The sequence below is a fragment of the Kryptolebias marmoratus genome, linkage group LG6 (assembly GCF_001649575.2).
Source record: "Kryptolebias marmoratus isolate JLee-2015 linkage group LG6, ASM164957v2, whole genome shotgun sequence".
Taxonomy (NCBI): domain Eukaryota; kingdom Metazoa; phylum Chordata; class Actinopteri; order Cyprinodontiformes; family Rivulidae; genus Kryptolebias; species Kryptolebias marmoratus.
In genome coordinates this window covers 21,881,169-21,909,044 of record NC_051435.1, presented here as the reverse complement: position 1 = coordinate 21,909,044, position 27,876 = coordinate 21,881,169, and the positions used below count along the sequence as shown (strand labels likewise).

Here is a 27,876-nt window from a genome sequence, read left to right as displayed (position 1 = left end):
CAGGTTGAACGACTGGGAGGTAAAGTTAGAGAGGCCAGACTGAGATGGTTTGGACATGTGCAGAGGAGGGACAGTGGGTATGTTGGTAGAAGGATGTTAGAGATGCAGCTGCCAGGAAAAAGACAGAGAGGAGATATATGGATAAAGTTAGAGAGGACATGGAGGTAGTTGGAGTGAGGACAGAGGACACAGAAGACAGAGTTAGATGGAGGAGGATGACTCAATGTGGTGACCCCTGAAAAGGGAACAGCTGAAAGAAAAAGAAGAAAATACAGCACTGAGAGGTTATTGCAGGACAGGTGCTATCACCAGCTTTACCACTAGATGTCAGTAGTTTTTACTAGTCATCTAAAACCACAGTTTTTACAAGGACTCTATTATTTTCTTTACTGTACTTTTTTTAAATCATCATGAAACACAGTTATTTTATCAAGACAATTACACAAAATCATACTCTCAAGTAGTTTAAGAACTGAAGCTTTTATTTTGAAAACATAGCAGCAGCGTGAGAGCGGAAGTCTTATTTTCTTCAGAGGAAATCGTGTGTTTTGGTCTCTGGCGGTGTGTTGTCAGCTGACTGGTCGTACCTCTGACCGAGTTTACATCGCCGTATGCTTCTTCTCCCCCCAGTCAGTTACATGTAGCAGCGTCACCCCGAGCCTCAGCCGTCGGAGTCCGGGTCGCGGGGTTATGTTTCTCTGAGACGGAGGTTTCCTACACCGGCGGCAGCTCATGGCGGCAGAAACTCTGCCTCAGCCGCAGGCTCGGAAGCCTTGCCTGCTGAGCAAAATTGAGGGTTTTCAGGAGGTTGTGACCACGGCGGTGATCATTCCTAAAGAGGACGGGGTTATCAGCGTGTCCGAGGAGAGGTAGGCTGTGCAAATCTCACCTGAATGACTTCTTACAGTGGGCATTTTCCTGTTAGCATCGCCTGAGCTCACGTGCCTGTAAATAATTCACTGTAAACCTGAAGAAACAGTCCCAAGTTTTTTTTTTTTAACATTTTCGCCCAAATGTCACACTGTCGGCTAAGTTACAGCTGGACAGGCAGGCAGGAGCACTAAAACAGGTTTTTTTTTTATTTAAAAAAAAAACAAATAAACAAACAACGCCAATAATACAGGTTAGCTGAATATCACGTTTGATGACGACTAGCTTAATGTTTGCTAGCTGCCCGTCGATGATTCCTAGAAAAACAAGATGTTTTCCAGGCGTCTGCAACCTTTACAATTAAACTATTTCCATTTCTGCCCTTTTCTCCCACTACATAAAATGTGTTCAAAGCTGCAAAATCTGCATGAGGATTGACATAACTAAAATAGATTTAATTATTAAGTTTATTATAAATAGTACATATAAAAAAACAAGTTTGTTACAATATGCAGTTAAAGAACTATGATAAATTGTGGTCATTGATTAGTATATTCACATGTTGAAACAAGAAATACTCTTGTGAAGAAGAATAAAACAGACCCCCTTCGAAAAAAATTAAAGGTGAAATGAAATAAAATATCAAAATAATCAGTTTTCGTGTTTTTCTTTAAGTTAAACAACATCATGAAACACCCCAGTGGTCCATTTCTCTGATTTAAAACTTTAATGACTTGTTTTTAGAGTTTTTCTGTCAGAATCCTGAAATGGGCTGATTGTGTGGGCGGAGTTACCTCCTTGGTTGGTGACGTAGAAGGAGGCGGGGCCAGCTGTGGCAGACCGCTGTAGGACACTGAGGAGGTTACTGTCAGTGTTTATCAGAAGAAGCAAGTTTTGGTAACAGGTACCTGTTTGAAAACACGTTTTTTGGGGGTCTGGAGTGATGCTGTCGGGAACTCGAGCCCCACATTTCACAAGGTGAACCCTTAAACTTGACAATGATGTCACACAGTCATTAAGGGGTTTACAATCCGAACAGCAGGAAGTGGCCGGTGCCAGTCAGATAGCGGGTGCTGGTTGGACAGGCGGTGTTCTTAAATTGATGGTTTGTATTTCAGATGGTCCTCTTTCAAACATTCACTCCACAGTCTGTCTCCAGACAGGAGATAAACTAACCACATCCATCAAACTTTCTTGTCCTTCAGGAAGCTGAAGAATGACTCAACTGTTGGAGTTTTGGGTCAGTTTACACAATTATTTGTAACACACTGAACCACTCCCTCACTATCTGTGTTTTCTTTTTACTGCTTTGTTCATGTTCCTGTGTTTGGCACTTGATTTGTCACACTAGTACTTTTTTCGATCTTTGATTATTAATTTTAAATTAGTGTAATTTTTAAAAAAAAGCGAGACTCTGAAAACAATCACCTTTTGTGACTTTCTTTTGATTTACCGGTATGTTAGCTTCAAAACACTTTTCATTTCACCTTTAAACATTGAATTATTGAGGCCTATCTGGCTCCTTACTAGATACTATATACGTTAAATATTAAGGCATATATTTGTATTCCAAGTTTTTATCAATGGCAGGTCTCTACTTGACATTCTCATCAAAATGACTTCCCATAGTTTAACAGATCACCTTTTTTTGGTGTCTTGTAACATAGTTATGAGTTTATAAAACTGATGAGTTTATAAAATTGCAATTTGTGTTTTTCCCCTCAGCAACTAAACTGTGGTGAAATCCTTCTTTTGCAGGAGTTCAGTCACATGCCTATCAGAAAGAGAAGCAAAACAATATCATAACTCTGACATTTCCTAAAGTGTACACCAAAACATTTGTCATTGGGACAAGTATAATATTTCAGTCGCAGTGCATAAAATGTGCACATCAGGAATAGACTCTCAACATTGCAGGTGAAGCAAATTCTGCTTGTGTGAAATACAAAAAAAAACCCCCACAATCTAACCTGCTTTTATATTTAGGTAAACATGACAAACACAACAACACAAGAACGAAAAAGGTCTCATATCGACCGGACTAGAAAGGCATAAAAACAAAGTAAAACTAGGTGAGCTTTTAGCAGAGATTTTATTATTTCTACAGCCTCAGCGGTGTGAATGTCAAAATGTAAACCAATACAAGGATTTGGCGCAGCGATTGCATTCTTATATTTTAATCTGGAAGCTGACCGCTCGGCCGCTGAGTGAATGCTGATAGCACCGGTTAAAGAGGCTAGACCGTTTGAAGGAAATAAAATCAATCCGGAAACCGGACAGGAAGCCAGAGAAGTGATGCCAGGCCTGGAGTTGTGTCCACACTTTGTTTGTTCCAGTTAAAAAGCTTTGCTGCTGCCTTCTGAACAGTTCGTAAATGCTGCAGATAGGCTTGATCTTGACCAACATGCAGAATGTAATGTGGACGTGGGATGAATGCTATTTCCACGGACTTTGACAGGAACATCAAGAGATAACTCTAAGTTCATACATATGAACTGTATGAACATTTGTTTCTAAAGCATCTAAGGTCTATGTGTTGAAATATATTCAGTCCTTCCAGTGATCAGTTCCAACACCAATTAATCTGCTGAATCAGCTGAAAGACAGCGTTAGCAGCATCTGACAGAGCTAAAGATGTGTTACACTAAACAGACAAAAGAGGCAGATGCTGACTGACTGTCTGTCCAGATGTTTGACAGGACCGCTTGTGTATGAGGATGAGTCACGCGAATCGGAATACATTTCAAACTCGTCTCCCAGCCTGCTGTAGCCGCAGCACGAGGCTCGTTCTCGCCGAGTTGTGCAAATCCATCTGTGTGGCCATGAAATCTGGGATTTGTCAAACCTTTTCAGCTTTGCACTCTTGCAAACATCTCTCTCATCTAACACACGAACAACAAGAGCGAAATGTCGGTTTAACGTTTAAGAGTTGTTGTGTTTAGAAGATCTGTGTTACTCGCGTCATGTGACGGTGGTTCTATTGTTTTAGAGCAAACTGTAGTCCAGGATGGCTGACAGTCCCTTCTGTGATGGTTTTTACATTTTTACAAGCTGATAGCTATGCCTCTGTGATAATTTCTTTAACAGTGAGATTTAAATTAGGCTCCTACTTCCTCCAAGTTGTACTTTTGCAGCTTTGGTCACCATGGACACACATAGCTGCTGGGTCTTGTTGTTGTTAAGAGATCAGGGAGCAACATCGTATCCAGGGGTGGTCATAATGGTAAAACATTATGACCGCCCCTGTTTTTAACTCCCTTACAAGCAGTGGGAACTTCATCTTCTCTTCTATTCCCACCACCTCGAACACATAAAGGCTTTTAAGGGCAGATTAATGTCATTCTCAGTGGCAGTGCAATCTTTAGAGCCGTTTTCTCCGAAATCTTGAAACTGGTGTTCATTTCCTGTCGAGTCTGCTTGAGCTTGCAGCCTTGAGCTATGGGAGAAAGTTACCCATCAATGTTTAACGCAGCCTTTTCTCAGTAATACGAAGTGATTATTAGTATTGTGCTTTCTTCGCAGAACAATTCGAGTATGGCTGAAGAGAGACAGCGGTCAGTACTGGCCCAGTGTCTACCACACCATGCCATGTAAGTCTTCCTGCCTTTCTGTCTGATATGAATCAGAGTTCAGAGTAAGGATGTGAATCATGAATTTACAGTGCGGAAAAAATAAACTTGAGTTCTCCACGTGACTGTCCTTTCCGATCACGATGGACTAAAAGAATCAGTCAGACTCCTCTGTCTGAATAACGCAGAAATCAGGTCCTGACATAATTCAGAGCTCCTGTAGGATTTCTCCCGACAATCTTTCTGCTCCTCTCAGTCCGGCGACGCTGCATGCCTGTGACAGTTTGGCCTTGATTTCCTTCGGTTGCGCAACCCAAGGAAATCCCATGCTGCAATCAGCAAGATCTGTCCCTGACAACAGCAGAGGCTACACATGTAAAACATCTCAGTTTACTGTTTTTAAAACAAATATTGAACAGTAATAAGTCAGACTGGCTCAAATGGAGAAAAAGTGACTAAATAGAATGAAATTATTGGATAAATAAATGGAAAATACAATACAATTTAGGTAGCATGAATGTTTTTTGAGGGGAATTTGTAAATAGTTCTTTTCTACTTGTGTTTATGGGTGTTTGTGTTGATCTTTTTGCCCTGAGGAAAGTTTTTTTTTAAAAAAGTTTAGTTTGTTGAGATTTTGTTGCCGCTTTTTTTATTAATTTGTTTTCAGTCCTAAACCACAATCAGCTTAATCAGGAAATTGCAACATTAGACTTGCATCTAAAATAGTTCAACCATTAACATACATTCTAGTTAGAGACAGAACTGGAGCCCAGAAGTAAAGTCCACATTGGACGAGCGCCCCCTAGTAGGCTGGCTGCAGTACAGTTTTTACAAGAGTGGACATTTCTCTGACTAAAAAACAAAAAAAGCTTCATCATCCATTATTTAAGTGGATGGGTTCAACACTACCTATTATATACAGCATATCTATTGTAGGAAAGCCGTGGAAACACTTCCTACATTTAAAAATGAACGCCTGCTGTCGTGCACGTCAAAGTTTAAACAAAGATCTTGCACGAATTATTGTGGTTGTTATAACAAGGACTTGTAAGCCTGGAACTTCAACCTAGGATTAAAACTGAAGAAGCCTTTTGGGCGAGAGGTGAAACATCTTCAAGAACCAAGAGAAGAAGTTCACTAACCTTCTACTGAACCACTTAGGATCTTACTCTAACTGTTAGAGTTCGGCGTATCTGTTAAGATCCATCTCAGCTACAATCATACCAAAGTTTAGCTCAGTATCTGTAACGCCGAGTTATAGCCGTTTATTTGTTTGCTCAAGTCGATTACCTGTGACAGCCATCTTGAATCAGGTTAACTCCAACAGTTAATCAGCTGTAGATTTACCTCCAATGGGTACTTTCTGAGAGTTTGAGATATTTTGCTAACAGATAGACAAATGAACACACCCAATTATTTTCTATATAGTCTGATAATAGTTAGTTGTTATCGCCTGTCTTTCATAGTGGCAAGCAATACCAGAATTCAAATATTCTTTTTTTTTCAATTAAACTTTGAGGTTTGCTTTAAGTCTTACATTACAAGCCGCAGTAACTGCAGTGAACATTAGTGTGAGTCTTGTGAAAAAAAAAATCTTCAAATTTTGACAAATACTGCAACTGGCAACTTCCTTAAAAACACTGTTAAGGCCCTTCTCTTTGTGTGTGTGTGTTTTTATTGCAACAAGTTTGTTGTAATGTCCTAAACCTTTGAAGCTTTTCTTTTCTGCTCCTGTTGGTTGCATATTATCTATTTTGTCAGTGAATGAAATTTGACTTCAGAGCTCAGAAAAGCTGAAGTTAATATTTGCTTTACTGTCAAAAGGCTGGTTAACAATTCAGACTCTGCTACTGTCAGTAATAATTTACCTCACAGGTGGGTTTAGTTTTTTCATATAGCTGTGATTTTTTTAAATTTTTTTTTACCAGAAATAATGTTCGTTCTCATTTGTTCATGTCTTTGTCCAGCGTCATGTTCCTGCATGTCCTTTAACCCAGAGACCAGGAGACTTTCCGTGGGGATGGACACCGGAAGTATCTGCGTAAGTCCATCGCTAAGGCTTTCGTTTCTTCCTAAATTGATCACTGACGCAGATGATTGTTTGAATATTTACAGCTGGCCTCAGCGTTTTGTTGGTGAATTGACAAGAAGACTGTATGAAATTGGAAAAATACCGAAAATAATGTAATTATTTCTTGTCATTCCTGTCACCCACAGTACAATTTCAAAGGTTTCAAAGGTTTTTGTTGTCACTCTTTGGATATGCATCTTGTCATGGTTGCGCATGCACAAAGCCTTAAAGCAGTGATTCTTAACTGGTGGGTCGCAACCCAAAAGTGGGTTGCAGGCTTGTTTTCAGTGGGTCCTGGGCCTTTGTCTAGAGAAAAAAAAAATCTACATTCTGATTGTTATCTCAGCCTTCTGGTTAATGCTTGAATAATTGTATAAGACATGATGTATTCAGTGGGTGGGCACTCAGCTAAAGCTACATATTTTGAGTCCGTTTTTTAAACTACTTCTCTGTAGTTGGACTATTTCCTGTTTATGCGTGATGGCACTGTTGAGGTTGTTAAAAAAGGCTAAAGTTACAGAAGTCAAGCGTTTCGGTTTGAATTAAAATGCTAGTAATTGGGCGTCAAATTGAATGTTTCCCTCTGTAGCATCACCCCTTGCTGGTCCGTTTGGTTTACCATTAAACTTGTATTTCTTGTTGGTGTGCTGCCTTCGACCTCACGTTCAAACTGCACCACCTTCACATTCAGTGAATTTGAGAAGTTGAGTTGGGTAAGGATTTGTCCCGAAGCCAGATCGGTTGAGGACCACTGCCATAAAGGACCTCTCACCCATTTCTGTGTAACAAGAAGCCCATTGTGGTCTTACACACCACCTTACACTATAGCGGGTGTCGTCATCCAGTGTGAAGGAGTTTAGATGTTGAAAAGTTTCTGAACTTCAGCAAAGTTTCCCTTTATTTATGTATTTATTTTAATAATATTCCGCTCTAAAATAAGTTGTTATTTTCTTTCAAAGCATATATCTGGTTTGAAGAGAACATAATGGATGTGATCTCCATTGACTTAATCCTTTTTATTTTCTAGTAGTATCCTTCTTGGTCAAGATGTTACTATTTAAAATACATTATTTACTAATAAATTTCTTACTTAGTAAAGATTCAACCTGCTTGAATATAAAAAAAAAATAAAAAAAATCTTTAGGCCCTCTTTTATCACTCTTAAAGGACTGCACCAGCAAAATAACTGTGGTGTCACATTCAAAGATTAAATTGAGCAAACAAGACCCCGTCAGATTGGTGGTCCTGTTGGTTTAAACATTAACCTGCAACTTTGGACTGAAACGAAGCCTGCAGTCTGCAGTCTGACTGCTGTATTTTTTTTTTATTTTTTTTCAGATTCAGCTATTGTTTTTTGCTGTCTGACCCTCACTGTGGGAAATATTTGTTTTGGAACGAGAGAAACCAACAAAAGCACAGACTGTAATGTAACATATTTTAGATTTTGATCTGGCAATAATTTAAAAGCTAAAAAGTTCCCACAAACCTTTGAGCAACGAGCTATGAGGAAATGTTGGTTCAGGACCTTTTGTCGTGTTTACAATCCTTTGAGCCAAATTCTTTTTTTTTTTTCTTTTAACTTATTTTCCATTATGGTTTGTTTAATGAAGCTGTATTTACTTCTCGTAAAAAGCCCTGGCAACATTTGTTGCCACCATTTAATCGTTTCTCTCCATTTCCTGTTTTCAGGAGTTCGCTCTGTCAGAAGACTACAACAAGATGACCCCAGCACTCACATACCAGGGTGAGACAGGAAGTGTCTTTTTGTATGTATTTATTTTTAACGTACACAAGAGTTAGCTCCTTTTACACATTTGTTGGAAGTGAACCAACATGCATGAATAAGCAGGTTCAGTTTTAGAACACCAAACCAACTTCCTTACTTTATTTCTAGTTCAGTTTTTTACCAAAACCATGTATAGAAACAGCTGACATTAAACTGAGGTCCTTCCAGTTTGTGGCCCTTTTTTGTTATATGTTTTGGTGTTTATCGATATTAACACATTACAGCGGTTTGTTTGGCTCCGATCTACTGGAGGAACAGTAATCGATTGATTCATAATGAGCCCCTGTTTGTGTGCGTTTCGTTTGTGCGCAGCCCACCAGGGCAGAGTGACAGTGGTGCTGTTTGTGTTGGAGATGGAGTGGCTGCTGAGCACCGGCCAGGACAAAAACTTCACCTGGCACTGTTCAGAGAGCGGCCAGCAGCTGGGGATGTATCGCACCGCCGCCTGGGTTTCAGGACTACAGTATCCCTCAGTGCTCTGTTTTCTTGATTTGAAGTTCTCCTCTGTGAACATTTAAACTAAACAGCAAATGTGAGTGAGTATTCAAGCGGTGAGCCATCTTGTGTGTTTTTGAGTCAAAGAAGAAGAACCTTATAAAAGCTTGCTCTATTTTCGGAGCAGAGCGGGTTAAGAAAGGGCAATTTAGATTAGCTCTGAGTGAGTTTGCTCTAATGGGAAGGACTAACAATAGGAATCAGTCATGCTGCTGTCAAGGAGACGGTCTGAGTGGGTTTCTGTAATGGGCAGATGAAAGGCTGTTAGTGCTCAGCAGCAACACTGATCCATACCAATGAGGAGCCGGCCATCAGGTCATCAGAGTGATGAGAGCCTGTTAGCCTCAGCGTGCTAACAGGACCGGATCAAATTTACTTGTTTATTTTTCCCTGTTATTTCCTGACATGTTAGATACAAAAAAAACACCCAGCTTGATGTTTGTTATGCTTTGGTTCCTACTGCTTTAACAGGACTTCGGCGACTTTTACCTTGCGAAGGGGGAAAAAAAAATCCACATGTAACAAAGGTCTGCAAACATAATTTAGCAAATCTCGATTGATTTAAATGAGGCCCGGAGCTCGACAGCCCCGGAGCTGAGGGTGAAAACTCTGGACTCAAAAGGCTGAAAGGTTTTTGTGCCGAACAATTAGTCAGTTGAAAAAAATAGATCAAGATGGGTTTAGCTCATATGATTAGGTCTGTTAAAAACAAAACAAAATTAAGTCTTCGCATTCCTTGACAGAATCCACATCATCGGCCACCTTTTATTACCAGAGTTATAAACTAAAAAGATTTTCTGCTGAGAGGGGACAGAGTTATAGCTGTTTTGATGTTTATTCAAGAACTCAAAATGTGTTAGAGCTTGGACTTCGTGTTGTTGATGACTCTCAGCTACTACCACATCAAGCTTTAGCTCAGTATCTGTAAATCTGACTGAGTGTAACATCTTTTTTGTTGGCTTAGATTTCTTAGCTATGGCAGCCATCTTGAATTGGGTTGACTCCATAAGTTAATCAATTGTTGACAATGGAATACACACACACACACACACACACACACACACACACACACACAAGCAAAAACAGTCTATGTTATCGTATATCATAGACTTTGTTGTTCTATAGTTATACATTTTAGTTTTGTGATTTTTGTGTTGAAACATTTTCAGTAGAAAGTAAGTGTTACATTTAACTTGTAACTTTCTCCTAATTGTAGTCTGCTTAAAGGTGAAAGGCGATTTAGATCTGTTGCTGTGTGGATTATATTTTAACAAACCCCTCAAAATGTTGGATTTTTACATATTTTATACAGCTTTGAATATTTTTTACCAGTTTTATCACAATTTGAATATTTACTGAAGCAAGATCTGAGCAATATTGATTCTGAACTTTAAAAGTAGTGAATATTTGTGGATATATGTAAACAGACCAGGTTTGCTGAGGGGTGTTGGTATTTTTTATTTATTTTTTGGTCAATTTGATTAGTAGCAGATAAGAGTGTGAGAGTGTGTGTTTTTTTGGACCTTAACCTTAAACCAGATTTGATGTAGAGACCAGACATGCCTTTGTAGGGGACCAGTCTGGACAGGTGACCATCCTGAAGCTGGAGCAGGACAGCTGCAGTCTGGTCACTACCTTCAAAGGACACACGGGTACATAACACACACACACACACACACACACACACACACAAGGTATCATCAGTCCTTTTGAATGTTCAGTTTTCCTGTCTGCTTCACTATAAGAAGTATTGCAAAATGTCTTTGTAGCTTGGTTTATAAAGTAGGAAAAACAATAGATTTAGTTTCAAGATAAACTGGTGCTTCAAACACCAACTTTAAAGTGATAGTTCCAATTTTTTGTAGTAGATTTATTTGTTAAAAAAAGGTTATGAACGGGGATGTTTTTTTTAGTTTTTTCTACATAAAATATTAGAGTTATTTGTGTGCACCAGTAGCAGACATCCTTCAGTGACATGGTCGGCAAACAGTTTGAGTCAAAATATATGGTAGAGAAGCACATGAAGAAACTGCAGAAAAAATATTTGGAATTGGACTGAATCCTTCACATATGAGCTAATCACCTTCTCTGGGATCTGAAATGATTGCCAGTGATTCTTTTGAGAATTCATACGTGGTGCTGCCCTTCAGGTCATGTGACGGCGCTGTGTTGGGACCCGGTCCAGAGGGTGCTGTTTTCCGGCAGCTCCGACCACTCCATCATCATGTGGGACATCGGCGGGCGCAAAGGCACCGCTATCGAACTGCAGGGACACAAGTAAGAAGCACGCTGCTTCAGCTGAACGAACAAATAAGATAGGAATAAATCCTTGCCCGTTTGGTTGGGGTAACAAGATGCTGACTTTACACTAGGCTAGTGTGTGTTAGGCTGTGTTGGATTGGATTGGGGTGTCAGTCAGTCTCTATATAAAAAGATTCATGATTTTTGTTTGTCTTTTTGTGTCTGTCCACAGTGAGAAAGTCCAGGGCTTGTGTTACGCCTCGCACACCCGCCAGCTCATCTCCTGCAGCTCGGATGGAAGCATCGTCATCTGGAACATGGATGTAACTCGACAAGAGGTGATTAGCGGCAGACCGGTTGGCGAGTAACGCGAGCCCGCCGGCGAACCAAAAATTTGAGCTGCGCTGAGACGTGAGGAAAATGTGAAACACCGTTGTGACGTTCGGCGCACTTCCGTTAGCCGCAGAGAAGCGCGCACGGATCAGTTTAATCACCGGTGTTTGCTCTAGAGGAGTAGATCCGTGAAAGGTCACCCGATCAGCAGAGCTTCCTTTGGTTTCCCTGCTTCACAAACGCCGAGTCCAGCTTCATCTTGTCCTCTTGCGCTCCGTTGCTCTCCGCACGGTTAGTTGGGGCCTAATTGCTCCTGTATTTAATCAGACGCTTTCGTTCTCCCATCAGTATTTGACCCAAACTCTCATCTCGGCTCCATTTTCTGAATCATTGCTCCTGTTGACACTGTCGTTCCCACAAGGTGAGCTTTAAAATAACATCAGTGGGCCGCCGCACTTCAGTGGAGAATCGCTCGCTGCTGGAATACCAAACATTTTACAGTGCAGCTGGTTAAGCTGAGAAGCAGGAAAACTAAAAATACGTGGATTTAGTTGTTTTTAATTCCTCATAAACCACAAATTAAAACTGCACGATCATTACATGACTGTTTTGAAATGTCTCTTTCTTGTGTGACAGTTCTTTGATATGACTGACTTATTGCCGCCCGCTCTCCTGCTTTGTGATAATGCTGAATAGTTGTCTCAGAGTTGCTGAAGGGAATCATCCCTAATGGCTTTGTCCAAAATTAAAGGGATAATGAGGAGAGTTTAATTCTGACTGGACTGACAAGTTAATGATTAAACCGAGCGGGGCTGAGACTGAAGTAGATTGCTGCAGTGTCCACAATTTCACAGCAGTTCACGCAGAACTTCACATAGTCATCAGTTTTGTATTTCATGGTTACGTACAAAGAACTTTACATTTGTTTGAAAGCACAAATAGCAGCAGCCAGCTTTAGCAGTTCTGCTGCAGTCTGGAACACCATTGATAGGAATTTCATAATATTTTCTGCAGTGGTAATTATTTAATGTGAAATTGACAGTGGTTTCAAGATCTTTCAAATCCCAGGCAAGATACTGATCATCCCCTACACCTCGGTGTGCTAAATCAATGTGTGTGTGTGTGTGTGCGTGTGTCACGTAGTGAGAGTGTTGGAAAAAGACAAAAAAAAAGCTCTATATAAAACTTGATACTGTCAAGATACTGTCAGGTCATTGGTACGTTTTCATTTATAAGGCCATCCTTGGGCTGTTGCCGTCCTATATTTGTGATTTAATCACATGGAGAACATCTGATTCTTACTCTTTGCGCTCAAACGATCACTTTGAACTCTTTGCTCCCCTTCTTCGCACAGAATTGGGAAAAAGGGCTTTTGTCTACTCTGCTCCATTTGCATGGAAGACTGGAAACTAACAGAACTTCTCTCACTGAGCACTTTTAAGACTAGATTGAAAGCACTTGAGAAGACGTCTTTAAATTGTAACTGTTTTCAATAATTCTTTGTATAACATTTTAAATCGTGTAATTGTTATTTGTAACCTTGCTGGCTCGACTCCCTCGGAGAAGAGGTTTTTAATCTCAGTTGGACTTTCCTGGTGAAATAAAGGTTGAATAAGAAAAATATAAATGCAGTCTATTTACCATCTATCTTTTTAAAGGGATAGTTCAACAACATCAACATCTCTTTAACAACCAACAAGTAATTGCGTTTATTTAAAATCACAGCTGTAAAATAACTTGGTCCGGGAAGGTGGCAATTTTTAAACCCAAAGTCCTGATGTCGTGTGCTGAATTTGCCAGGCATATTTATTGGGCAGACAAATTTCACAACCGTGTTCCCCCTACCGATTCTGCTATCAATCATTAAATATCAATCAATAAATTCACTTTTGATAGTATACATGTAAGTTTCTTTTTAGCCAAAATTGTTTTTATTTTTTATTGTTCGTCTTGACTAAATTTAGTTAATTGAAATCAATAGATGATTGTTAGTCTAAATTTAAATGTGGTTATGTCACTGCTGGAAAGAGATTTTGATCTCCATTTCTAATTTAATCTCCTCATCATTTACAGGACTGTGTTTCAGTGACAAATTTACTATTATCATCATATATTTGTGACAAAACCATGTCAATGCAAAGGCATTAGCTCATGTGGTATTCTACATTTTTGTTTGCAGGGTCAGGGTAAGACCTATTTGTTTCATTTTCTATGCAAACATAACGTAGCACAAGATTAGTTCACTGTTTTGACCTTTTTTTTTCCACAAAAAACAAAAATGTTTTCAGGTTTTTGGATCCCAAAGATCTGGAATTTAACCTCTTTAGTTTATGTAAGACATTGTTAGTTTATTTTCATTTTTATGCCTTTAAACGGAGCCTTGCTGTTTTAGAACGAAAAGGAAATGTCCGTACAGCTGACAACGATCTGTGTCCACAGACCCCTGAGTGGCTGGACAGTGACTCCTGTCAGAAGTGCGAGCAGCCGTTCTTCTGGAACTTCAAACAGATGTGGGACAGTAAGAAGATCGGCCTCCGACAGGTACTTTTTATACCCGTTTTCCGTCATATCACTTGGAAATAAAATCTGCTGCTGGCTCTTTTACCGCCTCAGTCTGAGAAGCAGCATAAAGTTGAGGTTCACGTGGTGTTCAGGATTTCAAAGTGTGAAAACCATGTGAAACTAAATACAAACCTAAAACACGGACGATGCTGTTTCTAGACTAGTTTTACTGCACTTGAGTTAAAACGCACAAAACTCCTTATTTTTAGAAGGTCACTGTGTCGCACTTTACCTGTATTAAAGTGTGATCAAACTGTATTAAGTCTCGAATTAAAAGCTTTTCTGTAAAGTCAGGAGGTGAAAATGAAAAGGAGCGATGGCATTGCACCCTCCACCCACGTCTAAAACCAAAAACCCACAAACCACTGCGTGTTTGTTAGTTTAGAGGGGTGACATTTAAGGTTGTCGGCGTTTAGCGCATCAATTCTTCTCGAGTTTGGCCTAAAGATCAACTAGTTATTGACCCATTAGATAAGTTTTAATTGAAATTTAACTAGGAAATTTCATTCACCCAAGGTTTCCTTGTTTTCTCCTTTATCAGTGTTTCTTTCAGCCTAAATTCCACTCTGTGCTCCAACCTGTTAGATATAAATCAGTTTGCATAAAATTTGCATTTTGTTTTTTCTTTCCACCCACTCCAGCTGGTTTACTTTTTAATGAACAGAAGGCTCCGACTTTCTCTTTTTGACTTCATATCAGTGCAGTCCACGAGAGACGACATATTAGACTAGACGTTTGCCTTTGCGGATCGCTTTGTTGGTGCTAAAACCCAATTTAATGTGTCAAGCTGTTATATTCAGAGTTTCTTTTTAAGAGCCAACCTAAATGAAAACAAATTGTGTCCAATTTCAAATAATTTTTTGGGCCAAATTGTGATGTAATGAACACAACTCTGGTTTATTGTTTCAGTTTAGCAGCTTTTTTAAATTCCTAAATGATTCATATATCAGAGTTAAGTGACTTAGGAAAAAAAAACAAAAAGCCATCCTCTGAAAATGGTCAGGTACTGGGCTAAAACGAAGAGAAAAAAGCAGCCAAAGTCCAAAGAAAAATTGTTTTGAAAGACCTTCGGAAAGCTTGAACTGTTGCTTAAGATCACTTTAAAAGAATAAAAGAAAGTCTGGCCTCTTAGAAGCAAGTTATTTAAAAAAAGAGGGACGACTCAAGACTTGTTTATCTGTTTTTAAAGCCGGTGACGAGTCCATGTGTTGCTCATGACAGCTGTCACATTTAAGTTGTTGTGTTCGTCTCAGCACCACTGCAGGAAGTGCGGCCATGCCGTGTGCGGCAAATGCTCATCCAAACGCTCCACCATCCCCCTCATGGGCTTCGAGTTTGAGGTGCGCGTGTGTGACAGCTGCCACGAGTCCATCACCGACGAGGAGTGAGTAACAATCGGCCTCTGTCGGTGACTCATACTGACTCTTTGTGCTCTCAGCTTGCTCAGCGCTCGCGCTCTGAAATCTCGCCGTCTCTGTCTTTGTGTGTTTCAGCCGAGCGCCCACAGCCACCTTCCACGACAGCAAGCACAACATTGTTTACATGCACTACGAGCCCACCACTGGAAGCCTGCTCACCTCTGGCACCGACAAAACCGTCAAGGTCTGCCGAACGAGTCTCTGTTGTCTCAGACAGGAATGGGCTGCTCAGTGATAAATGATGGAGAAATGTATAAAACATTGATTCTACCCCAGACTGCATGGGGATAGTCATCATATCCTCAATGTCCAGTTCAGACTGGCCTCAAAAACTAATTTTTACCCATAAGCTATATCCAAAAAAGTAGAGCTCTTTATTAGTTTTGGAACTTCCTTAGCAGGTGCAGATATTAGCGACTAAATCATTTAATCACTCCAAACAGCATCACTCTTAAGGGTACATAAGTTCAGCTTTTAATATAATAAAAAAAAAAAAAATAGAAAAGGCATAATAAGGCTGATTTATTAAATAAAAAACCATATCCTTAGGCAGCAAAACTGTTTATTGTAGCAGGATGTTTTAGCAGGTTGATAATATTTAAATGGAGTTGTGGACATTTTTTCTTTGCTTTTAAAGCAAGTTTGATCTGTTTTAGATCTTAGCTTTGTTTTTTAGGAAGATGAAGTTTTGGAATCAACTCTATTCAAGATGGTTACCACATCTAATGAAGCTTAGCAAACCGAAACTGTCAATTTTTAAGATTATGAGCTAAAACTTGTTTTAGCAGTAGTTGAGTCATCCCCAACAAACTCTCTGATCGCACCAGATCTTCGTTTCAAACTTTGACATGCAAGGTGACTGACGATGTGCACACCTTCATACTTTAAACCTTTGGAAGAGTTTCGAAAAATGAATAAAACTATAAATTATTTTAAGCCTATTTTTAATAATTAGCTTTGCTTTTGCTGTTAAAATCAGTCTTTTTTTTTGTGAAATCATTCATTTTTGACAGTTTCAAACCTTTTTTTTCTCTTTCACCTACTCGTTTTCCACTTGATCACAGCAGAAATACAAAAAAAAAAGATTTAGTTTTTATTTTATTAATCTTTAGTCAGATCTGTCTTTTGTTCAATATTATTGGGTCCAAACATCCTTCGTGGTCTGGTGACAAACTACTGTCTCTATATTAGAAATAAATTCGTCCCATGGAGTCGGATTTCAGCACAAAAATTGCTGTCGTTGCCAAAAAGTCGCTGCTGCTTGTCTACAAATAACAAACTGCAAAATCAGGAGCTTAGTTTTTAAAATTATGACTTTTTTCTGCGGAACATTTCTGGTATTGAATACATACTTACCTCTCGCAGTCTCTCGTAGTCTAGCATTTGACAAAGTTCAGTCCTGATTCTGTGGACAGTGTTTTTTATTTTTATTTTATTTTTTTAGTTCTTGTGTGTATTTGACAAAATCAGAGAGTAGCTGTGAAGAGGCTGCCAGAGAGCTAGAGGTTTCTCTCACAGTCTCTTCAGTCCTTGGTTGTTTGTCAACTCAATAATCCCCAATGGGAACCTTTTACTATAAATCCTATTTTAAGAATCTAAACTGTGGATTCTTTGGAGAAGATTGTTAAGTTAAGCCAGTTTGTTTCTTCAGAGCATCAGCGGAGGACTCCCCTGAGCGGTTAGTTTATGACTGTTGTCTCTGCCTGAACAAACTTTGGTGTTTTTTTTATAGTTGTTTTTTCTCCCCTGCAGCTTTGGGACATGACTCCTGTGGTGTCCTGAGTCTTCGTGGACACGCGGCATTCAACGGGAACCTCTGACGAACTGTGATGGTTTTCTAGCAGCAGTCGCACTTTGAAGAGAAAAGAGAGCAGCTTTCCGACAGCATCCGTGTCATCTGGAAATAATTATTTAAGGATTATTTAACAACAAACTGTGGCTGTTGACACGTTTAACTGTGAGGACACTGCAGGCCAGGGAAGCCCGAGAACAGGACAAGTCTCCTGCACAGAGTGCAGAGTGTTTGTGTCACTAATGTATGGAGATCTCTCTGGATTCTGGGAGATTTTGTGGCATTTGACTTTGGAAGGAATTGACACACCGTAATGATTTATTTTTTATGCCTTTCTTGCTGATTTAATACTGGAAACTCATAAAACTGTTACTAAACTTCAAATCTTAGCAGGCTGCACATCTATGAAATGAATACGTTTGATCATTTTCTGATCAGATTTACTTCCTGCAGTTCAGGCCTGTGAAAGCAGGCGTAAATGTCGCCCCCTGCAGGCCAAACCTCTTATTTTATTTCTATGCCATTTTGAAACTCGACCACTTATTGATAAAAAGACAAGAAATCAGTGCTTTGTAAATTCATAATTGCCATTTATTTTCAAAATGGATAAGAATAGAATATAGCATTAATATATTTTAAGTTGTGGACTCATAAACAAATCCCAGAATTGTGTTTAAAAATCAGTTTTCTGATTATTTGTAGTTAAGAGTCTTCTCCAAATTTAGCTTCATTTTTTTACTCCCATCACTTTTGATTGCTTTTATTTCATCCAATGTCAGTGATAAAACATTTCCGCTGTTATTTCTTTCAATGAAATACCACAAAGTGATTAAGAGTTAAACATGTCAGGGCTGCCTTTAACACACACTCACACACAAAATACACTTCAGATAAACACTGAGCGACTAAATCTGATACAGGTTAAAAAAACGTTAAAGATTAAATTCAGAGCCTTCCTCGATTCAGTCAGTTTTGTACGCATCAGCCTCCTCGGGTCATTACAACCACGTGTTACCATAGAATAAGATCTAAAGCATTAAAATCTGAGTAACTGTGACCTCACAGCCACACTTAGCCAAACGTGAATGTTTGAATCTTTGAAAGTCATATAGAAAAATAATTCTCACCTTTGAGATACTGAAGGGTTTATCCTCTGGGGACACTGATTAACAGACGTCACATGAGCTCGAAACAGATTGAAAACTGGGTTTGCTTTAAATTAAACTCAGTGTAAAACACTATAGATGCAAATTTTCTAGCCCACTCAACAACTTAAACCTAACCTGATCCGACCTGTTTATAGATGTTAAGGACAAACGGCTTCACTGACTGTAACTTCATCATCGTGTGGTCCTCTATAGATCCTTCATGGTGCAGCTCGGCTCCAAATTAATCCACTGCCGCTTCAATTTGTCAAGCATAAATCATTTTCTCCGAGCAGCTGTGTAAACTAATTACATCAGCGGTTTGACTCCTCACATAGTAATCCACTTCTTCATGTCGCTTTTGCTTCTCACGGCAGGTTCTGCAGATTCCTGCAGCCTGGAGAGATGCAGGCAGATGGAAGTAATTCCAACTTTAACCTTACAACTCTAAACAGACTACTGTTAAAGTTAATGATGGCGTAGTTTCAGTCGTTTAGTTGTGTTAAGACGTTACATGTAAAGAACTTCAGTTTAGCTTTCCTCTGTTTTCAGGTTTGATGTAAAAGTGCAGCTATCAGAACGAACACCTGTGTTTGCATTTACCCAAACTTCATTTTCGACTAACTGCATTGTATTACTGGCGCGTTGTTTCGAATCATGAGATGCTTCAGGCTCAGATTCATGTCTGAGATGAGAACTCGTGTCATTTTGTGTAAATCAGGCTTCTTACCCCGATCTTTAAAATCAACACGGTGTTTGTTCTGTAAGCAGAGGCGCAGCTTCTTTAGGGTATTTATTTTTCTGAGTGGGGTTTAGCCATTTCTCACGATCGAGAGCTCATATCAGCAAGCTAACCTGTCAGTATCCCAGGACAGAAACGGGTAAATGTGGTCGGAATTACTGTGTTGTCGTTTTGTGTCAATGTTGTGTTGACTTTGTCGTGAATGCACTGGAATCAAGAAGCAAAAACATCCCATAATTGACTTCTGTGAAGAAAAATACATTTTCTTTGGGAAAATGGGATGGGAAATACTCTTTTATTTTAAATGAGGAATGAGACTCTCTGGACCTTTAGACCTCAGTGGTGTAAATAATGGTTATATTTTCATTTCTTTTAGTTATAAATTTTTGTTTCTTTTCTTTTCTTACCAGTTTGTATAAACTGAAAGATATCTGCGTGTGCAAACTCAACTTAGGATGAAAAAGTGACAAATGAGCATGGATTGTGATTACAGATGACGTGGAAAATCTCCAGGATGGTTTTTTATTGTACAATTTTGACTGCACAGGGAAAAATAACCAATGTTTAAACAATACTTCTCAAAATCAGTGACAGAGTAAAATAGCTTGTGGCCAGTAGTTTGCTTGTGAGAACAGGCGTTGCTGTGTTTGTGTCCATGAATGTAACGCTGTGTATAAATGACATAATAAAAGCATTGAAGTGACAGCTGAGTGAGAACTGCTTATTGGTTTGTAAAAATTAAACTATAATTCTGTGTAGATAGTCTTTTTCGTTGTCGGCCATTACCACCTGTTGGTTAGCAAAATATCTCCTGAATCCCTACAGATTTGAATGAAATTCTCAGAAATGAATCACTGGACGTAGACCTACAACTGATTAACGTTTAAACCAAATTCAACATGGCCACTGCAGCTAATGGACCTTGGATGTAACTCAGACAGTTTTTTTTTAACAGATTGTGCTAAAATTTGGTGTGGTAGTAGCTGAGAGTCATTCCCAACACATCCTAAGAGCTAATAAGTCAGCTAAGATATTGAAGTATTTGACACACAAGGCGGAGGGTGATCATGCATTTCTTGAAAGAGAAGTTGGGTTACTTAACAAACCCTGGATCTTTGATAACAGAGTGAGGTGTTTCACTATGAGCACCACCTCAGAGAGCGGTGAACGGAGCTGCTACGAGAACAAAATGACGCTACTTTCGTCACGCGACCACGTAAATAAGAGCCCATTTCATACCTTCTCGTGGAGTATGAAAAAGGATGCCTTTAATTTGAATCTTGTTAGATTTGCCTGAAACTAAACTCAATCAAAGACGGAGGTCAAACTACGAAGCATCCCTAAACCATCGTCACTGGAACAACTCGTTTGTCTTTGTGACAGAGAACCCGTTTATCAGGTGAACACAACTGGTTGCAGATAACTCTCAAAGACGATTAAATTTCTGAGAAAAGGACTTTTAAAAGCTAACATTAAACCAGTGGTGAAACTGGAATAACAAATAGGTTTAATCAAATCAGGACATTTTTACAAAAATAACATTTTGTGTAAACAAATGATAGACACTTTATCTTCATATCGGTATTGATTAAGCTGGTATAAATTACTGTATATGTAGTATATTTAAAGCATCTAAACTTTATTTTGGAGAAATGCATAAAAACTACAAGCTTGTTCTTTCCTGAAAACAGTTTCAGTCTATCTTCATACATTAAAAGCGAGCTTTTGTAAACATAACGGTGACTGAGGAGCGCTTGGTTTCAGCAGAAAGTTGGCTGTCGTTAGGGTTTAAACTTGAGGGCGAGCTCCTCCAGCGCCGCCAGCAGCTTCTCCTCCTCCTGTGGGGTGGAGCGGGACGAGGCGAGGGGCAGATGTGTCGCAACCGCTTTACGATCTGAAAGACACCGGACCATAAAAAAAAAAAAGGGTCACCTTCAGCAAGCAGATTACAAACACCACGGTGAACTTTTTACTTTACAACGTCTTGCGTCAGACGTTTCAGCAGAGTTTATTGCCATTATTACACAAAAAAAAAAAGTTGGTCAAGAGTTTGGTGTTGGTCAAAGGAGGAATGCACTAGTTTCCAAACAATGTCACATGTTGCCCTGTCGTGTCAGGCCTTTTTAACCACCAAAACAGGAAGGACTTCCACACAGCAAAAGTGTCCATTTTAATCAAAAAGAAGAAAGCAATCAAATAGGGAGCCTTATCACAGAACCCAGAGGAATTATAGTAGAAGATAAATGTGTCTCTAAATATAGAAAGTTTAAGCTTCAACTTATAAATAACTTGTGTGTTAATTTATTGCTGTATTTAAATTTTTGTTTTATGTTAAATGATTTCCCTGAGCTACATTTGACAGCTATATCTTCTTGTTCCTCTGCTTAAGAGTAAGATGAATAAAGGGAATAAAAAAAAGAAAATCTAAAGGAAAAAAAAAAGAAATCCTCTGAGACTTCAACAAATCTGAAGGAAGTTAAAGTTCTTGTGTGTCCATACGGCAAATTACCACCACGTCTTGTAAAATTTAAAAAGGAAAACTAACACACAAACTGTACAATTGCAGAACTTTCTTGGCAGAGATAAGATGAAAATAAGCAACAGCGATTTGGTAACATGGACCCTCTCTCATCAATATATAGACCTGTCCTTGCAACAGAAATGGATTTTTCACACGGGCTGAGTGTGGAAATGAAATGTTCTGTATAAAATAACTATTAATATCTTGCCTGTTGTATAACCGCAGTTTGTGGAGAGTTTAATTTTGACAGGATAGATGAGCTAATGGCTAGTCCAAAAGGGTCAAGACTAAAGTGGATCGCTGCAGCCTTAAAACAATTCTAATCCTAAAAGCTTTATTAGTGGTTTGTGCGAACAATGCTTTATAAACTTTTACACTGCCACCAATTTCACATAACACAATTATTTACAAATTATTATAGTTTTTTTACAAGCAAAAATACCGGCAGCAGCTCAGCTAGTTGTAGCATTTCCTGTTCAGCCTGAGGAACATCATAATATCCCTGCTGGAATAACCGTATTATGCTTAATTGACAACAATGGTACATTTATTAATTAGTGTTTGAAGAAACTGCTGTACAATCTTTGAAATTGGAGCTGTTTTAGGATGGCAAATCCACACTGACCTTAGCTCTGCTCGAGTTATTCGTCTTTAAATTGAGGCGTTCAAAGAGCTATATACAACTGGAAAGATATTAAAGCCATAATAGCTGTCAAAATACATGACAGTTTGGGGTTAGTTTAACTTAAAATTGTGTTAGAAAACAGCTAATTTTCCTTGCTTTTGTTTACAACCAACTTTGGCTATCAGAGACAAATTTTTCCGCCAGAGGTCGGCATATCTCAGCACAGCTCATTTGCCACCAACTTTTGCTTTAACGCTCAATTTCCTTCCCCCAAGACGACTTTCCTTCTGTCGACTACCTTCCTCACAGCTTTTAGTTGCCGTTTCTTTTCAGACGTAGAGAAAAGAACCTTCCTCGTCTGACTCCGTTTACATCTGGGGGATTATTTTACCGACTCGATGTCAGTCAGGCGCCGAGACCGTCCGAAGTGAACTTATCAGTGTTCGAATGTAAACAAACGACTTGTAATTGTTGGCAACAAAACCTGACTCTGCTGGTTTCTCTCATTTATTACAAATTATACGGTAGACATTTGGTAGTTTAGTGGTTGTTTTTTTTTTATCATAGATGATACACATATTCGAAGAAACTCAAATATCAAAAACACTGAAAAATGGTGTATTTGGACAGCCATTGTGGCTGTAATTGTTCATAACCTCACTTCAAATGATTAGAACCATTTGTTAAGCTGCTGTATGTCTGTCCAATAACACGTGGAGATACATTATCATCTGTTGTGAGTTGACCAGATAAATGTCAATCCAGTGGCTCTGATATAGGCCGCACCAACTCCTTACAAATATGTATGGCTCCCCCCCCCTGCAAGCAGACACCTTTTATTGTTTAAATTTTATGCTGATCAAAGTACATTTCACTGAGTGTTTGTCTTCTGATAACAAGGTTGATGAAACACACAGCAAACAAACTAGAAAACAAACATTATTAACTAAATAAGACTTCTTTACCTCAGATCTACAGAGTTGGTTTTAGATTTGTCTACATTTGTGTCTAAATCACCGCGCTGCCCAGTTCAGGCACTTTTTTTTTTGCCTCCCTTTGTGAGCACAGAAAACACAGGTTTCACACAGTTATTTCTGACCCTGGAAGAAGAGTCCGCTTGGTTGTTTAACGGCAGCAGCAGAGGCAGCGAGCCACACCACGGTGTCGGCCCCCATGGCCTCAGTCCTCAGCCTGGTCTGCATCTTGGCGTGGAATGAAGGCATGGACGACTGAACCGCTACAAGGAAAAAAAACAAAAACATTTTCTGTCACGTATTGACTCCTTTTTTAAAAAAAAATTAAGAATAAAAAGCATTTTTTTTTAAAAGGAAAATAAATATGTAACATGTAAAACCTGAAACTAACAGAAAACAAGCTATCTGAAGGATCAGACTGATGGAAAAGATGTTATATTCAGTCCTGAAGAAGATTCAGGCTGTAGCTTTAAATCATTTTTTATTAAATTTGAGCAGAACTGTTTTAAGCAGCACTAAAATCAAAATCTACACATTTTCTTTCATTCGCTCACCTGGCGTGTCGGCCCAGCCGGGGTGCATGGAGGAGAAGTGGATCTCTTTGTGCTGAGAGGCCCATCTCTCTGTGAGGATCACCTGCTGCCTCTATCACACGGAAACACAAAGCACAGGTTTGTCGCGCCACAGATTTTACACAGAGCCGATCTCAGAAGTCAGCAGGCTTTACTTTATTCTGAGCGTAAGCCATGGTGCCGTCAAACGTCCCCTTCTCGAACTGGAGGTCATCCACGTTGAGCTTCTGAGTGAGCATGCCGCCTGACGACACGGTGATCTGAGGAGCAAATGGCAACTTTAAACTTTTCACGTTGCATCATTTTGGACACGACTCGATTGGATTTTGCTGAAACCAAACCCACCACTCTCGGGTCTTCGACCTTCTTTAGAGCAGGAATCAGTGCAGCTGTTAGGATGTATGTACCTGAAAGGAAAGTAGAGCTCAACAACACTTTTCTTACTTAAAAGTAAAAACTCACTTTTGATTGTCTGGTTTGTTTACTGTACTGTATTTGGAAGTTTTTGTGTTCTGTCGTGTCCTTGATATCTTTGTAGGAATGCAGGAATCCATCAGCTGGTGGCCAGAATCAGCTGATTTTCAACCAGCCAATCCAGCACTAATATATCCTTTTTTCCTCTTCAGCACATGAACACACCATGCATCAGCTCATTTTACAGGAGAAAACTCAGAGTTCACTATTTGTAATATTGGTAAGATGTTCAAATCATAAAAGTGTAAGAATCTACTTAAAGGAAACAGGAATTTTCCACAAAGGTAAGTTTGCAGGTCACTTTACTAATAACCTATAGTCTGAGGGTGTCCATCAAAGTGCCAGATTTAAAGAGGTGACGTATTTAAACCCAGCTAAGTCTGTGAGGCCTATAATTCTGCTGCCAAGTGTTATGATCATCAGCCTGTAAAGTCCCGTTATATAAATTTAACCGTCAGACACATGAAGATTTTATCCTGTCGTGTATTATGTAGGACACTGCTGCAATTTATTGTTCAAATCTCACAGACAAACTATTTGCCTGTGACTTGCTGGCTTTTATGTTCAGAGCTGTGCAAAAAATGTTAAGAAGTTGTAATCGGTCTTATAAAGGAGACTTGCTGCAATTCTTTCTTTTTTTTTCTTCCCCAGTTCATTTCAGTTGGGTTTTATTTGTGCAAATACCCCCAGTCTGATTATTCAGAAGATATTATTTGTAGACTAGAACAGACAGAGACAACAAGCTCTGGAGACCGATGTCGATTTGGAGAAAATCTAAAAGTTTTTTTTTCATGTGAATATTTTGTCATAAACAGTCAAAGTATTTATTCTATGCTGCTTTAGTTCTTAAAGAGAAATCTGACTTGGCTAAATGAAGGTCGGAGCTTTACAAAAATCAGAAACTGGAGAACAAACCTATGAAAACTGGTGCATCGGTACCTGCAATCAATGCATTTCTAATCATTTTTTTCGTGTTTCAGTTTTTCTAAAAGTAAGCTATTCTGTACTGTACTACAACTAAGTGGGTTTTTTTTCTCTTACCGAGTGTATTTGTGGCAAAGTTCTTCTCCAAACCCTCCTCAGTTAACTCTCTCTGGTTGACCATGCAGCCTGCGTTGTTGATCTGGGACACAGAGAAAATGACTAAAACGACAATAAAGAGACTCGCAGAAGAACCCTCGCATGTCTGCACACACCTACCAGCACGTGCACCGAGTTGCTTTGGGAGAAGTTCTGTGCGAACTCCCACACTTGTCTTGCACTCGACATGTCAACAATGTGGACGTGAACATTCTGGGGACAGAAGAGACGCGATTCAGCACAGGAAAGACATGTACGCACACTGCATTTAGGTCTTTCCAGACAGGAAATTGACAGGAATTCGTGTGTAATATGCTTGACATGATGGGTCACACCTCCGGCCACGCTGTGGTAAGAGGAGAGGAATTTTGTTGACAAGACAAACAAACAAGTAAGTTTTTGTTGGGAGTCTGAGAGGAGGAGGAGGAGTTGCTGACACTACGGAGCAGCTCACTCAACGGAATCAGCGGTTCTAACCCAGATTATTGTTGTTGTCGCATTTTATTTTTACATTTTTAAATCGGTAATAAATCATAATCAATGGGTATGCTCAAACATCCTACAGTTACTTTTACTAAAACTGAGTAAACAGTTTTAATATCAGCATATAGTGATAAAAAAAGAAAGTTTACCCTGATTTAATTCTGAGGTTTTATGTATCAAAACATATTAAAATGATCTGGTCTTCACCTGGTTTAAAAGGATTCAAATCTAACCTCTGTTGTACAAAAACACACACAACAAAATCCACCACGTCATTATTTATTACACAAATACAAAGCCCAAATAGTTTTTGATGCGAAGCAGTGAGGGTGTAATTTAGAAAAAGTATGAAAGCAGCAGCCAGACGCTGCTAAACAAATATACTTAATTAACTCAGTGTGATCACCTCTTTAAAATTGTAAATTTTGGCAGTTTTGCTACTCTAGAGCATACAGTTGTGTGTTACCACGATGCCAAAGCGGAAAGACATCAGCAATGAGTTTACAGCAGCAACTGTTGATGCCCATAGAGCTCAAAAAGTGTTATAAAGGCCATTTTCAAACTATTTGGAGTCCATCATTCTGCACGGTGAAAGACTATTAACAAGCCGGAAAATATTTACACGGCTGAGACAAAAGCAGAGACGTTTACCCAGGATGCACAGCGTCATGTTTGGTGAAAACAGAACCCAGCATATCAGCACAAACACCTCACACCACCTATCAGCATGGTGGTGTGACAGAAACAAATGCCCACTAACTTCAACGAACTGAAGTGATTTTGTAAAGAAGAGTGGGTCAAAATTCCTCCACAACCATGTGAGAGACTAAAAGTCATTTCGGAAATCACTGCTTCAAGAACTTGCAACCAAACCTGGTACCACACGCTGCCGAATCAAATTGGTTTTTGACACAACTTTTCCATTTCAGCTTTGTTTTTGTTTAACAAATAATGACATGGTGGATCTGTTGTGTACACTGGACATTACATTAGAACGACCTTAGAACCTGGTAAAGATCAGATCTTCATTTTTCAATGACTGTATTTCACTGGGGCGGCTTGTTTTTCCAGAAACATTGAAGTCTAAGATTAGAAGGGTTTAACCTGTTCAAATATAATACATTAATCAAACAGGTTACAAACAGGATTACATTTAAGATAAAGTGCAGTTTATATTATTAGCTGCAGACTGGGAACCAAACAAGTCTGACACCTCATGTCTGGTCGAATGCGTCCAACATGCGTCCTTCTTGTTCAGATTAATGTGACACCATGAGGCAGTTTTGCTCGATTTAGGTGCCTCATGATGTGACATAATAAGCCAGTTTAGTTGGGTCCAGAGGTACTTTAGTGCATCCCTGTCAATAACACATTTTTGAAGTTACAAATTAACAGGAAAGAGTGGACCGTTTTACACTTGAGCATTTGTTAGATAATGCTAGATTAGAGCGTTTTAGCAAAACGTAAATAATTTGGTGACAAATATCATCAAACACATCATACATATGGATAATGACAGACTTTTAATAATATAAGACAGCCGGTTTATGGAGCAAGATCTAGAATAGTTTTATGTTTTACTAAAAAAAAAATCTCACTTCTGTTTATACTGAGAGGATAAATGATGCGACTGAAGGGCAACTTTTAGCAGTTTACCACTGACACATCAGACAGAGGTCTCACTTTACTCAGAATACAACTGGGACCAAATAGACCAATAACCACTAAAGGTCTCACCTCGTTTTTACTCCTCGTCACAATTTCAACCTTAGCTGCTTCTGCTCGTCCCTGGTTTCGACAAACCATGTGAACAGTTCCTCCTGCAGGATCAGAGCAGAAACTCGTCAGTGGAAAACTCAGCACATCTTTTATTATTAATAAGGGTGTATGCAAAAAGTAGAAACTGAGGTAAAACACCGTAGGTGATTGTGATTAACAGATTTAGATGAAAGTGTAAGAAAAGCCATGTTATTAAACCAAGCTGCTGACCAAAATCAATCAATCAATCAAATTTTATTTGTATAGCACATTTCAGCAGCAAGGCATTTCAAGGTGCTTTACATAATTAAAAAACAAAATAAAAACAGCACGTGACAATGAATAAACAGTAAGAAAGAGACAAA

At 39.1% G+C, this 27,876-nt stretch overlaps 2 protein-coding genes across 2 annotated transcripts in view; one reads left to right on the top strand and one right to left on the bottom strand.

The window, feature by feature from the left end:
* Positions 1–732: 732 nt before the first annotated feature.
* On the top strand, positions 733–19,727 carry wdfy2 (WD repeat and FYVE domain containing 2). The gene is made up of 12 exons (XM_017421214.3): positions 733–869; positions 4,393–4,460; positions 6,407–6,480; positions 8,200–8,254; positions 8,609–8,759; positions 10,331–10,443; positions 10,942–11,068; positions 11,265–11,370; positions 13,805–13,906; positions 15,181–15,311; positions 15,421–15,529; positions 17,098–19,727. The coding sequence occupies exons 1-12, from the start codon at positions 733–735 to the stop codon at positions 17,125–17,127; spliced, it is 1,203 nt and encodes a 400-aa protein (XP_017276703.1). The 3' UTR covers positions 17,128–19,727.
* A 781-nt stretch (positions 19,728–20,508) lies between these two features.
* Positions 20,509–27,876, bottom strand: part of dhrs12 (dehydrogenase/reductase (SDR family) member 12) — a 25,188-nt gene continuing 17,820 nt past the window's right edge. Inside the window, exons 3-10 of the mRNA XM_017421082.3 lie at positions 27,491–27,573; positions 25,391–25,483; positions 25,232–25,313; positions 24,062–24,123; positions 23,872–23,976; positions 23,699–23,789; positions 23,270–23,407; positions 20,509–20,918 (exon numbers count right to left, since the gene is read on the bottom strand). Of these exons, the coding sequence (XP_017276571.1) occupies positions 20,806–20,918; positions 23,270–23,407; positions 23,699–23,789; positions 23,872–23,976; positions 24,062–24,123; positions 25,232–25,313; positions 25,391–25,483; positions 27,491–27,573 (767 nt within the window). The 3' untranslated portion in view covers positions 20,509–20,805. The remainder of the gene's footprint in view (positions 20,919–23,269; positions 23,408–23,698; positions 23,790–23,871; positions 23,977–24,061; positions 24,124–25,231; positions 25,314–25,390; positions 25,484–27,490; positions 27,574–27,876) is intronic.

What these genes read in the sequence shown, in the direction of transcription:
- wdfy2 (XM_017421214.3), top strand. Translation starts at nt 733, where the DNA reads ATGGCGGCAGAAACTCTGCCTCAGCCGCAGGCTCGGAAGCCTTGCCTG. An exon ending in TACCTTCAAAGGACACACGG is followed by an intron (nt 10,444 to 10,941) that starts GTACATAACACA and finishes GCTGCCCTTCAG; the next exon opens with GTCATGTGACGGCGCTGTGT. An exon ending in TGGATGTAACTCGACAAGAG is followed by an intron (nt 11,371 to 13,804) that starts GTGATTAGCGGC and finishes CTGTGTCCACAG; the next exon opens with ACCCCTGAGTGGCTGGACAG.